The 13,134-nt window shown below is 35.2% G+C and overlaps 1 protein-coding gene across 11 annotated transcripts in view; it reads left to right on the top strand.

The window, feature by feature from the left end:
• THSD7A (thrombospondin type 1 domain containing 7A) overlaps window positions 1–13,134 on the top strand; it is a 281,746-nt gene that overhangs the window by 260,536 nt on the left and 8,076 nt on the right. For 9 of the 11 annotated variants that reach the window (XM_032686025.1, XM_032685996.1, XM_032685947.1 and 6 more), the window contains 7 exons: window positions 1,935–2,052; window positions 4,430–4,575; window positions 5,138–5,312; window positions 7,393–7,566; window positions 8,449–8,544; window positions 11,556–11,638; window positions 11,977–12,187. In XM_032686025.1, the coding sequence (XP_032541916.1) occupies window positions 1,935–2,052; window positions 4,430–4,575; window positions 5,138–5,312; window positions 7,393–7,566; window positions 8,449–8,544; window positions 11,556–11,638; window positions 11,977–12,187 (1,003 nt within the window). Of the gene's footprint in view, window positions 1–1,934; window positions 2,053–4,429; window positions 4,576–5,137; window positions 5,313–7,392; window positions 7,567–8,448; window positions 8,545–11,555; window positions 11,639–11,953; window positions 12,188–13,134 lie in introns of those variants that run through there. The other 2 variants (XM_032686034.1, XM_032686043.1) reach the window with 2 other exon arrangements.

Genomic DNA, 13,134 nt, shown 5'->3' on the forward strand with positions numbered 1-13,134 from the left:
CTCCCAAGATCTATTTAAACAGCACTTGACTATCTAAGACACGCAAATAGAAGGTCACCGTGGGTAATCTGGACTTCAGCTTTCTCCTCTTCATTGTTAATCTCTCTTGGGCTTTTCCCTCTTGAACTGACAAAGTCCAACTGAGAAGGCCAGTCTCAAAAGAGAGCAGTCGTGTTTCTATAATTGGCAGGAATCAAATCATCAGGCTTTAAAGCCTTTGCTCAGAAGATTTGACCCAAATAAGGACTTCAAAGAGGGTTCTCTAGTTTTCTAATCATCTGAATTCCAGATTATCCAAAGGTTTCAGGTGTTGCCTTTGTGCGATAGCTGTATAATCAAGGCTATACTGAACCACTGAGAAAAGCCAAGAACTCATTTTTTGATTTATAAAACAGAACAGAGGTCTAAAACCTCATTTGTCTCAATAAATGCTATTGCAAATGCAAATTTAAAACGTGGTGAGTCCATCAGGAGGAGACATTTCCAGTACTTGTGGTAGTTTATTTATGGAGGACATGTTAATGTTGTGCCTAATTATTGCTCTATTCTTGTGTTTAGTAGGAAATAGTGGGTTTATTTCCCTTTTAAAGTCTTAACTGCTGATTTTATGTCATTAACCTTTCCAGTCATTAAAATTAATGGGTTTTGAAATGTCTAGTTTGTTTTGTTTTGGTTTTTTTAAACTATGTGGGGATTTTATCTAGTTAAAGATATTCACAACCTCCTGGGATTCTGAAAGGCCTCAATGATGACCAAGGTCCACTGGTGAGGTCCGACAAAGAGGACAGTCTTTTATGCTGGAAAACTATGTAGATCTGTTCATATGGGCAGGATTGATTTTCTTTCACATTTTATATCATACACCCTGACCTATCCTTTTAACTCATTCTGAGACCAACTCGTTAGGCCGAAAGACCATGTAGCCATTGTTCCATGTCCCAAGCATGATCATAAAACTCTTTTTTCCTTGGGAGGGAGGGGATTTCCATCATTTGTTATTGTTAGGCTGAATCCAACTTAGGGAAGAACTGAGTAGAGAATATGTTTTTGGGAAAACATGTGAGTCTGATTATTTTCTTTGTCCCCTTCTCAAATACTCCTCCAGCAATTGCAGCTTTTACTTTATGAATGTTAGAGGATTCTACTACATGCAGAGCTTTTCAGGAAAACATACAAAGCTATATTTATTTTTTTCTTTTTGGACCATATCATTGTCAATGTCATGTCAATATTTTTGCATGGATAGCATAATAGATATCATGCACAAGATGGAAAAAAACAAGACAGCATAAGCAGATGCCTAAGGAAGAATAAGAAGGACAGACATCCGTGAGTTTCCATCTACTACGTTTGCAGCCTCCACCACTTTTCAGCCTTGGATTGCATTTGCCTGATGGGGTTTCTGTGTATTTAAACCTTCAGATTTCTCTTTCATTAACTTCTTCAGTCTCACTTGAGCTCCTGTAAACTTTTAGCATCTGCAGCATCTTCAGATAAATGAACTGATTGTCCAGTACATGTTCATTTTCCTCCTTTTGGTAGTTTTGAACCTGGCTCCTAGCATCACTTCAATTCGGTTATGAATAGCTGTTGATATTTTTACATTTCCACTTCATTGATACTTCATAAAATTACTTTGGCCTTTACCTTGTAAAAAGTAATACTGTGAGCTGAAGCCCTCCATTTATAGGTTCTAGTTTAGAAAATGATTCATGAAAATAGGATTTAAGCATGTATTTAAACATCAGCATATGCATTAGGATGGCCTTGAAGTGAGATTTTTGATGTCCTAATTGCTTTACTTTTTATTTAGGAATGACTTCATGCTTGCATAAAGCTTTAGTTATCTCAGATTCACCATGTCCAAATGCATCACACTGCACTGATGACAGAGAGGCCTGGAGTTATGTACTGACTTCAACATTTTTTTTTAGCTTGGTTTGGAAAAGACGTGGCAAATGAATATGTCCTGTGTGGTGGAATGTCCTGTGAACTGTCAGCTCTCTGACTGGTCCCCTTGGTCTGAGTGCTCTCAAACATGTGGCCTTACAGGTCAGTACGTACCTTTGGCATGTTTTAAAGACTGAACTCTTGGGCTTTTTTCTTTAATAAAAGCAATAACACCTCTTTTTGCAGAACTCTAAAGTGTAGCTAGCTGAGAGTGACACAGATCTAAATCAGTCTTATTCATGGAAATAATATGCTTGAATGAGACTACTCACTGAAGATAATGAAAATTTGGTATGGGAACAAAGTGAGATATGATGAATGATATGAGACAAAAATAAACATTGATGTTAATATTTATTTTTCAGCTGATGGGGGAGGAAAAGGAGAGAGGGATTTTCTCTTAAGTTTCATTATTAGTGATGAATTTAGAACAACTAAAATTGTAGAAGTGCACAATGATTAAAACTAATGAACTTACTGCAGAATTTTATAGTTTTAAATACAGAGCAAGTATGAAGGTACAAGTTACTTTCACTGTAATTGCACTAATTTGTTTTTTTTCCAAAATGTTACTGTCTACTATCTAAGTTTTTAAAATCAAATATAAGTCACAACAGAAATCAAAGGCACATTCTAGTTATGGGAAACTCTTGTTAGTTACTTGCTCTTGAAATGTCTCAAAATAAGTTCTTGGAGGTTCTCTCACAGTGTGACTTCTGTATTCAAATAATCTACACTTCTGTATTCAAAGTAATCTTTATAGAGTGAGAATTGAACTAACAGCTCCACTGAATACTTAAATATGTTGCCAGATTTTCCTTTACAAGCTTTGCCCTACATACAAAACCTAAACTGACCTGATATTTTTCTGAATGAGAATTATTGTTGCTGTGCTTTTTCAAAATGTGAAGGTGCGTCACTATCTGAAATCCCTGTACTTTCCAAGTATAGAATTTATTTGTGGAAGTTAGAACATTTATTTTAAATAGTAATGTAAAACAACTTTCAAATTTTCAGTGTTTTTAACAGATCGTGACAGCCTCACATGTAAGCCTTCAAGCTGTAATTTTCCTATTGTGCAAGAAGTTGGAAGTAACTGGTCTTTTTCAATAAGTAATAACCATGTAATAAAAGCAATGACCACAAAGCTGAACTGCTTTTGTGCACCCATTTAAATACCCATAAAGTTAAGGAAGAATTCTGCTCTTTGCTGTTCTTTGGAGGTTTTTCTGAAGTACTTTTCAAGAAAATCTTTTTTCTCCCATGACATCTCAGTTGGAGCAGCTGTGAATTCAAGAATGATGAGGCTCTGCTTCACAAACATCTTTCTAGCTGTCTGCAGTGAACACAGCTGTCTGGGAGATTTATATAGTTCTGCTTCTGCATCATAGCTTGTGTAGCTTGCTCTCAGCAAAAGATTCGTGTCATTATCATTAGGGTACTCAATTCCAAATGCATGAGACTGAAATGTAGGATTAAGGATTAATTCTTTGGTGAGCTAACATCAGGTGTTATGTAGGTAAACCTGTGTAATGCCTTAGTTTATTATAAGCCTTAGTATACAAATTTAAAATTTTATACAAATTACAAATTTTTTCAGACTTGACTCATATTTATATATAGATTAAAATACTACAGCTGTGTTGGCTTTGTGGAAACCCTTGTAAGGTGATAACTCTAGAACAGCCACTTGGCCACTACTTCAGACACAGAAGAAAATTTTTGGTTATATCACATGACGTCTCTGTAATGAAGTATAATGGTCTAATATCCACTGCAAGATGAAGGAAGCAAGAGTTGCTAAAAGGATAAAAATGTCTTCCGCTTTCAATTGATATAAGTATTTGAATTAAAACCTGTATCTCAGTGAAGCTGAGTACTACTCATGGCTGAAGAGAAGATTAATGTCAGATAAGCCTCCTGTATTTTAATTTTCTTTGGTCCTGAGTGAAGAATCCTCCATCTCTTGCAAAATCTGCATGTCACATTATCCAGACAGACAGTCATGGAAAGTTGCAAGCTGTTCCAATTTACTAGAATCAGACAATTATGGAACTCATGTTTCTATGTTAACTCAGGGAAGAAAGAAAATGTTGGTCTCATCTAGCAGAAAACTCCAGATGAGGAGCAGGAACCTCCAGTGAAATGCTACAAACATATTGTCACTTTGAGAAAGAATATTTTTCTGCAGGCTTCTGAACTATGAAATTACTGCTTTTGTTTGCTGTTACAGGAGCAATCCTAATTAGACATCTTCCTGCACTTGCAGTACAAACAAACAATAAAGTGTCTGTCTTGGAAAATATGAATCCACACGACAGACAAGAGCCAACAGATCTGTTTTGCAATTCAATTTTTTCAAATGTGGAAAAAATGACTTTACTCAAATACTACACTTTTCAGCAAAATAGAACCATCTTGAGGAATGAATCAGTCTAACCACTCTGTTGTTAGTTGTATTGTTGTTTCTTGTTTACAGGAAAAATGATCAGAAGAAGGACCATAAATCAGCCATTTCAGGGTGATGGGAGGCCTTGTCCCTCTCAGATGGAGCAATTCAAACCCTGTCCAGTAAAACCTTGTTATCGATGGCAATATGGTCAGTGGTCTCCATGCAAAGTAGAGGTAAAAGCCATATGGGACTTTGAAGTTATGGACCTCGCATATTTGGGATATACCCAGATACCTCCTTCACAATGCTGTAAACAATTTGCTTCCACCTCTCTTATACAAAAACTAAAGATTTTTTTTTTCCTTAGAGTTCATATTTTTCAACAGATACAACACTGTCCTAGAGATATTCAAAGTATAAATGTAAACTTTAGTACCCAAGCAGTATTTTTGCTAATAATTTAAATACTTCTATTGTAAAAGTATATCAGCAGAAATATAACCATATACTAGAAGAGATCTTCATTTGAGATACTGCTGTGGTTTCAATTCAAAGGCATAAATAGCTCCATACTTTAAGAAACAGTGGTAGCAGGCACCAGAAATTTTTGGTTGGGTTTGTTTATTTTTTTGTTTCAGGAGTATTGAACTATGTCTTTTTTTTTTCTTTTTTTCTCCTCACTGGAATGAATAAGTAGTTAAGCAAAAATAATAGAAGACAGAGTGACACATAAGTCAAATCTAGTCTTTTGGCACTTTTTTCTGTCCAGTATCCATATTTGTCCTCCTTCCATAGGATGCTCAATGTGGAGAGGGAACACGAGTGAGGAACATTTCCTGTGTGGTTTATGATGGATCCCTTGAAGATGTTGGCAAAGTAGTAGATGAGGAATTCTGTGGAGAAATAGAGCCTATTATAGACGGTGATAAGAAGATGATCCTTGAGGAAACCTGCACTGTCCCTTGTCCAGGTAACAAAGCTGTTCAAATAAATGTTGCTTTTCAAGATTGGTTGGGTGTCATTACAGTTATTAGTGCCTAGCATTAGCCACAGGCAATTAAATCTTTTCCTGTGCTTTACTGATTGGATTTATCCATCAAATGGCCTATAGAGTTACTTTCCAGGAGTGGCTTCATGACAATAAATCAATTAGAAAAATACCACGTTTTAAATTTTATAAAAGATGTCTCAGTCATAGATTGTACCTAAGAAGAATATATTTTTTCACAAAATCTTTTTAAATAAAAACTGTATTTAACTCTGTAGAGTGTTGATTTGCAGCAAAATATTTGTTTTAAGTGCTTAGATCACCTAACAGCTTTACTAATACTTTTAGCAGTGACTAAGAACTTGATGCGTTTTATGGGTGTCTAAGGAAGCTAAGATAAGGGGTCTTATTTTTTTCTTTGAAGGTTCTATTCCAAATGAAGCTATTGTTTTGATCTCTGAGAAAACATGAGTGCCTCTTAGCTGTTTAACTCTCTGGATGAGACATGCACTATCATTGCCTTTGTGAACTGAATCCAAAGGAGCTGTTATGAATTATCAGGTCCATGATCCTCCTACTGAGCAGTATTAAGAGCACATAACAACTGTTTAATTTTGTAGTAAAACCCCTCCAGTTCATTTCAAACACTTACTTGTAGAATATGAAGTATGTTACTGTTGTTCAGTAATCATTAGTGATGTATCTTCAGAAGTGATTAATTCCTTCAGTTCTAATGTAGCTATCATTTCATACCAATACCCTATTTTCATTCTCTTGAAATTCTCCTTCTCAGATTTTTTTTTCCAGTTCATTTCAGATTAGACTGAAGGCAAAGTTGTCTCAATAAATAGAAATTAATCAAAAATGGAGAGGCTTCCATCAGTGCTTTGTACATAGCATTCCAAATGCATAATTTTCACATATTTTACTTCTTAAATAAAAATTGGAAGAATATTAAACTTGTAGTTATGTTTTCATGTTAGTCAAATTTAAAAAAAATAGCTGCTTACTGCTTGCTTTTAAAATTTTGCTGAGCAGGAACATATTCTTCCCCAATCTCATATTTAGCCAGCAAGAATAACTGCCCTGTGGGGATGTGCTAATGATACGCTCCAGCTAATGTTTCCAAAAATCACTACTTGTTTTCCTATTATGTATATACCAGTTCGTCAATTATTCATTTCTTCGCATGCTTTCCTAACGTTGGCAAATAAAATTCCTTCATTAATCAGGCATCTGGTCAACACAGTGCTGATTATATCTGCCATCAGTATAATGCAAGGTAGCATGAATTTTTAATAGCTTTTTCACTGAAATAATGAGAACTAAGAGGTTTATTTATGAGTCTGTGCGTAGTCTAGTCCAATTTTTGACTGCAGTTTTAAAAAAATGGTTCCTTTGTGTTGTGCCTCAGATCTTCCTTAAATGTTCTTTAGCTGTTCATGCTAATTAGTATAATTTTATTTTTCGGTTTTACACTATAACATTCTAAAAACCTCTATTATCCTAACATGAAATAGCCAGAGCAGAAATTTTAATCATGTTCCCATTTCCCTTTCTTGCAAAGACTGTTCCAGCAGTTGCTTCTACATCTGTTTAGAGAAATTCTGCATGAAGATAAGCAACAATTAATCTTTTTAATACCAGAAAATGTTTTCTCTTTCTAAGATCAAAGAAGAATTGCAAGAGAATGATATATAAATTTAGCATAGGGCATACAATACCTTAAAATTTACAAAAAATCAGATATTGAGTGGAGCATTGTTTAAAGATTCAAAAAGAGAGTGATCCTATGGGAATGCTACAGGAAACTACCCTGCTTTAGAACAAATAGACCTTTGTATAATTTTTTTTACTATTTTCTATAAAACAGATATTCGAAGAGTGTCAGAATATTATCTTCTCTTAAGTATAAGTCAAATTTAAAAATGGTAATGAAAGGAACTAAAAAGAAGGAAAATTAAGAAACCAGATTTGGGCATTTTTTTTCTAAGACGTATTCAGCACTAAAAACTCTTCATATACAATGATCATTCATCTTATAAAAATTGCTCTTTGACAGGGGACTGTTACTTGAGAGAATGGTCAGAATGGAGCCTTTGCCAGCTCACCTGTGTTAATGGTGAGGATCTCGGCTTTGGGGGAATACAAGTCCGATCTCGAGCAGTGATCATTCAGGAATTAGAGAATCAACATCTCTGTCCAGAACAGGCTTTAGAAACAAGACCATGCAACGGTAAGTAAAAAAATATACATAAGGCCTCCTCCTGTAAGAAAAAAAACACAGAACAACAATAATTTTGTTTTCTTTCTGTTCCTGGTTCACAAATTTAGGCAATTGCAGATTTGATAACTATCATATGTTACACTTTAAAATTATCATTTTTTAATAATTACTTTTCTTTTTATGATATGGGACAAAGAGTTGCCTTATCTGCTTAATAACATTTTAAAAAGAAATCTTTAAGTTTTGATGCATAATGAAATTTAGATTTCTCCTTACCCTTTGAATTGTTAATTGCGTGCCTCAGCCATGCTTACCACTGGTAGTGGACAAAGTATCTAAGAAAAATAGTTTCTTTTACAGACATTTCTTGTCCATTCAGAGGCCAGATCAGGCAAAAAGGAATTAGGACTTCATGATTCATCCCAGGTTGAGACATGAAGCCAGGTACAGCCCTGGCCACTTCACCAAGCACTGGAACATTGACTGAAGCTCAGTGTTACCAAGAAAAAAACTTGACTCCTAAGTGAGTTTTGCACAGCACATGGGCCACAACCATTATGAGGTTATTGGAAACACTTCTTTTACCCATTAAGTACATCAGAGTTACTCAAAAAGCAGAGTGTACAGCCTTTATAGTTAGTGTCCAGGACACATCTGGTCTATACTGTGTGTGTCCAGTAAGTGCAAGAGATGTTGGAGCTTCCATGTATGCAGTGCAGTCTTCTAAGTTGCTGGATGAAGGAGGAAGACCTTACTTAGCTGTTCAAGCTGTTAATTATAATGAGTGTGGTCACAGAATGAGAATGATCTACTGATGAAGTGTAGTTGCTAACAGTGGTAGCCTAAGATCTCATCATCAAATTTCTTGAAAAACAAATCTTCTCTCTGTAGATGGCCAGTGTTATGAATACAAGTGGATGGCTAGCCCATGGAAGGGATCCTCTCGGACCGTGTGGTGCCAAAGGTCAGATGGTTTAAACGTCACAGGTAACTACTCTTTTTATACACACAGAAAAAGCCTGGAAAACAGGTGGATAATGTGGTTTTCCAATAAATTGAAAAAAAAAAGAAAAAAAATCTGCTAAAACCCTTCCTGATGTCAGAATTGACATGTTTATTTGAATCATCATCTTTTTGCGTATAAGAGATGTGGTTTCTTTTCCAGAATTATGCAGCAAGTAATGGTAAAAGTAAATATAAATATTACCTTCTGTAGTGGACCTGAAATATTTTACATTATGTATGGTTGTTTGTTTTTTTTTTTTACCATAGACATCTTTGCACTTCTAAATTTAGGGGTTTAGATTTCTAGCCCTACAACAAATAGAACTTTTATGTATTAAGGGTCATTTCAGTGCCTATACAAAGGCAGAGAAAGTTGCAAACTTGATAATGTCATCCATATATGATACATCTCCTTAAAATTACAAAATATCAAATTTTAATAAATGTGCTGATATAAGTTTATTTCTTTACTTCAACACCATAAATCTATATCAGGATACTTCAGTGAACAGCTACGGGATGTAATGAATTTTTTTTGCAAACCAAAGCATAAAAAACATGAGTTAGAGAATAACTAAGGTCTCAGAAGAAAAGCTTCATATCTGTCTATTTATATGGATTTTTTTTTTCAGAAATAGGGATTCATTTAAGCTAAGAGTTATGCATTTGTTTTATAAATAGTTTTTCTATCAGCTCAGATGATAGTAAAAGAATCCCAGAGATTGTAAACACATCCTCAATGCCAGCCACTGCCAGGTCAGTCACAGGAGGGGAGCTGTTATTCATGAACTGCCAATACAATACTTCCTGATGTTGGAATCCACCACTGCTGTTTATTGTAACAGTAGAAATAAAATATCTGTATTAGCTTTACAAGGTGTTGAAATAATAGTTCAAAGTTTCTTGCAACTCTTACCTTATGCTGTTAGACTATTAAAACACATCATGTTCACAGCAAAGGCAACAAGGCATTATTTGTTCACCTTGATTCCTTCCTGCTTAGCTAAGATGCTTGTATGGTAAGTAAAACTCTTAAGTAAGAATTCTTATTGAGATTAATACAGGATATTATCTATGAAAGGTCCTCTAAGATTTAAAAATAAATAGCATACTGGAGATTATGGCTCTGAGATGTTAAAATCAGGATGTATTCATAAATCACAGTCAGTCACATGAAAATAATAATTTGTTCTGATGTGACTGAATATGGCCATGAGATAAATTCTAGGAAAGACAAATGTATGAATATGTGTTGTTGGCAGATTTTTCATAGTGGGACCTCCTAGGTTGACAAACCTCAGACCTGTACTGTATAACTTCTTTCAAAGACATTGGAAGACATTTTTGTTTGTATGTGGCCCTAAAGCTATGGTAACTTTCTGGTTTAAAATGAAGAGTAGTGGAAAATTCCAGAACATGCAATCACCAGTCTCTGTGCAATGCAAAACTATATTTTTCATATGTTTCCGATTGTTTTCAGACACAGCACTTAAGTTCTGTGAGAATTTCTCTACATTAAATATACAGTAGTGGACCAGATTTTAATTTACAATTGTACATTTTTTGAAAGTATTTTGTATAAACTACAGTATTTAAGAGCTCAAACATGATTGATTTAAATGGAGATTACCTATTGTGATCTAGAATCAACCCATATCTCTGATGACTGTGTTTCTTGTCTGCCTTATTGCTGCACATTTGGTTCTAACATAATATATTTTAATTCAGACATTATCAAAGAATTAATTTGAGTCCTGTTGGTATTTTAAGGTCTTTATCTATTTACTTACTTGCATAATATTGCTGTACTGAATAGCTCTTTTTTACTTGAAGGTGTTATTTCCCATGGGCGATTTCCTTCTGCAGCTTCCTTGGATGACTGATATTTTATTGCATAGATTCCCACAGGCATGTGATCTGTATGCTAGGATGTATGATTTTCCTTTCTGGGGATGGGGAAAACTTAGGGTAACCAGCAGGGTTTTCATTGTTCTTCATCGGTCATCCTGTTAACACTCGGGTCTACATAACCACATCTAACTGCATCTGCTATGGTTGTGACCAACCTCAGCTATCAGGATTTCATTATCATATCACACCAGTATAAAAATATTACTAATGTGAGAGATGAAAGATAAGTTGTCCTGTAGCAGTATAAATTTTAAACTACATGATGCATATCCCTCTTTTGTAAGCCAAAAGGAAACACAGGTAAATTCAAACTGTTTCTAAATGTATTTTAAATACGTTCTGGCTGAAATGATAGTGAAAGCCTGATTGTGTGTATTGGTCCCTAACAATAACTGCACTGTACATAAAGTTACAGAAATGAGAACTAGGTCTGTATAAAAAGGAAAAAGACTGAAACCCACTGTATTATCAGTATTGTAACATTCAGTACATCCTTTACTGATAATACTGCTTTCCTTTCAAAAAAATCTTACACTAACATGAAGCCTCACTTCATGAAGACAAAGCTATAGCATGTGTAAAAGTGACCACTGAGGAGCAGCAGAAAACAGGTATCCTTTCATAAACAGGATGAGTAAATTGTTTTCAGTTTAACAGGCAAAGACATGAATTAAAAATATGCTTTTACTTCTATTTTGGCCACAGTTTTGATATGAGAGTCATAAGGAAGGCCCTAGAGAGCCAAATCTATTCCCTTGAGCATTTAAAGCTGTTTTAAAGCATTTAAACTGTTTTTTTGAGCAATCCACCAAAGGAACAAAGCAGAAAGTAAAAGGCTCCATTGCCAATTAATAGTTCTCTAAAATGCACATGAAATCAAATACATTTGCTGTATCCTTTTACTCTACCTATAAGAAAATACTTGATACCAATTACCCTTCACCGTGGAACAAGAGAAGGACTCTCAAATTCAAATTAGCAAAAAAATTGACATCCATGATATACTGCAGCAAGTAATGGCATCAGTAATTTCATCAGTGGTGAGGTATTACCATGTCAAAATATGATTTTCTGTCCTACAGGGGGCTGTTTAGTGATGCGCCAACCAGATGCTGACAGGTCATGTAACCCACCGTGCAGCCATCCCCACGCTTACTGCAGTGAGGTATGTGCTACTGCATTGGAGCATAAAACACCCCCGTGAGGGCTTCCCACACATCTTTCTGCATTACAAAGATTGTGCCAACAAAAAGTATTTTTGGAGATTTTACTAGTTATTGATTTGTTAAAATCAACCTCACACCATTTTCTACCTTTCAGTTAAATGTTAAATACTCTCTGTTGATATGGTATGAAGTTGCATAAAAATATACGAAGAGGTACTGTCCAGGCTAGCACTCATCAAAAGCGTCTTCTCTTCCAGTCATCCATTTTGTTATGCTTTGTAGCTCACAGAAAACTTTATTTTTCTGCTACACAGTGTAAAACACTTGTTCCCTACAGACTAGAACATGCAGTTGTGAAGATGGATACACTGAAGTTATGTCCTCCGATGGCACACTCGAACAGTGCACTCTCATCCCAGTGGTGGTGATCCCCACCATGGAGGACAAAAAGGGAGATGTGAAAACCAGTCGAGCTGTGAACCCCACCCAGCCCTCCAGTAACCAGTCAGGACGAGGAAGGACCTGGTTTCTACAGCCTTTTGGGCCAGGTGAAGTCATGCAATGAGCAGTTCTTAGTGCTAAGTACTGCTTCAGGGTCTGACATTTATATTTTTGTGATGCCAAGGAAGAAAAGAAAAACCCTCAAGCGTTCATTTAAGAAGGCAGGAATCTGCTCTGACTGAAAACAAAGGGAGATAAGTAAACCCCTAGCCTTCTCACTACTCCATCAATATATTTAATGAAATCTTATATTGCAGAAGATTTCCTTTTAATCCCTGTTAAAATTCACAAAAGCTGTTTGAAATGTGACTTCAGAGGCAAGTTGGCTGCAAAGGTGCAAGCCGGAATGTTAAATTAAGGTGTCTTAACAAACAATGCTGTTGACAGAGGAATGAAAAGGTAGATCTGGTGACTGCAAAGGGTAAAGGCTGCTTGAAATCTGCAGCTATAGGATAAATTGTAGGAAAATAATCCATATAGATACGGTAATGTTTTTCTGCCGTATCCATATTTAAGCTAATTCATTTTAGTCAAAATCTAACCATATTATTGACATTTAACACAGACATGCTTGAAGTCTCTGTAGGCAGTATTTACTTTTATAACGGACCATGCTCATAAGAACTGAGCAAGGACTTATGTGCAAGAGTGGCATGAAATGTCAGTTATTTCATAAAAAATACTTTGTATAGTCCATCATGTAATCACATATCAGTAAATATTTCTTAGTGCTATTAAGTATTGAGATAAATAAAACTTTAATTAACAATATACTTTCACATAAAGATATATGTTGCTTGTCCAAAATGTTATTTAAATGGAAGAGAGAAATTGGTTATCATCTTAAGTGCTTTTTAAATCACATAGAGCTAAATAATCTAACACACTTATGTCTTAAAATGTTCATTTCTTTCTAAAGGTTTTTGAGTGTTTTTAATCTCAGAATTGAAAGCACTATCTTTACATGCATAATCTATAAAATGTTGCAAATTGA

This window comes from Chiroxiphia lanceolata, chromosome 1, assembly GCF_009829145.1.
Source record: "Chiroxiphia lanceolata isolate bChiLan1 chromosome 1, bChiLan1.pri, whole genome shotgun sequence".
In the NCBI taxonomy this organism is placed as follows: Eukaryota; Metazoa; Chordata; class Aves; order Passeriformes; family Pipridae; genus Chiroxiphia; species Chiroxiphia lanceolata.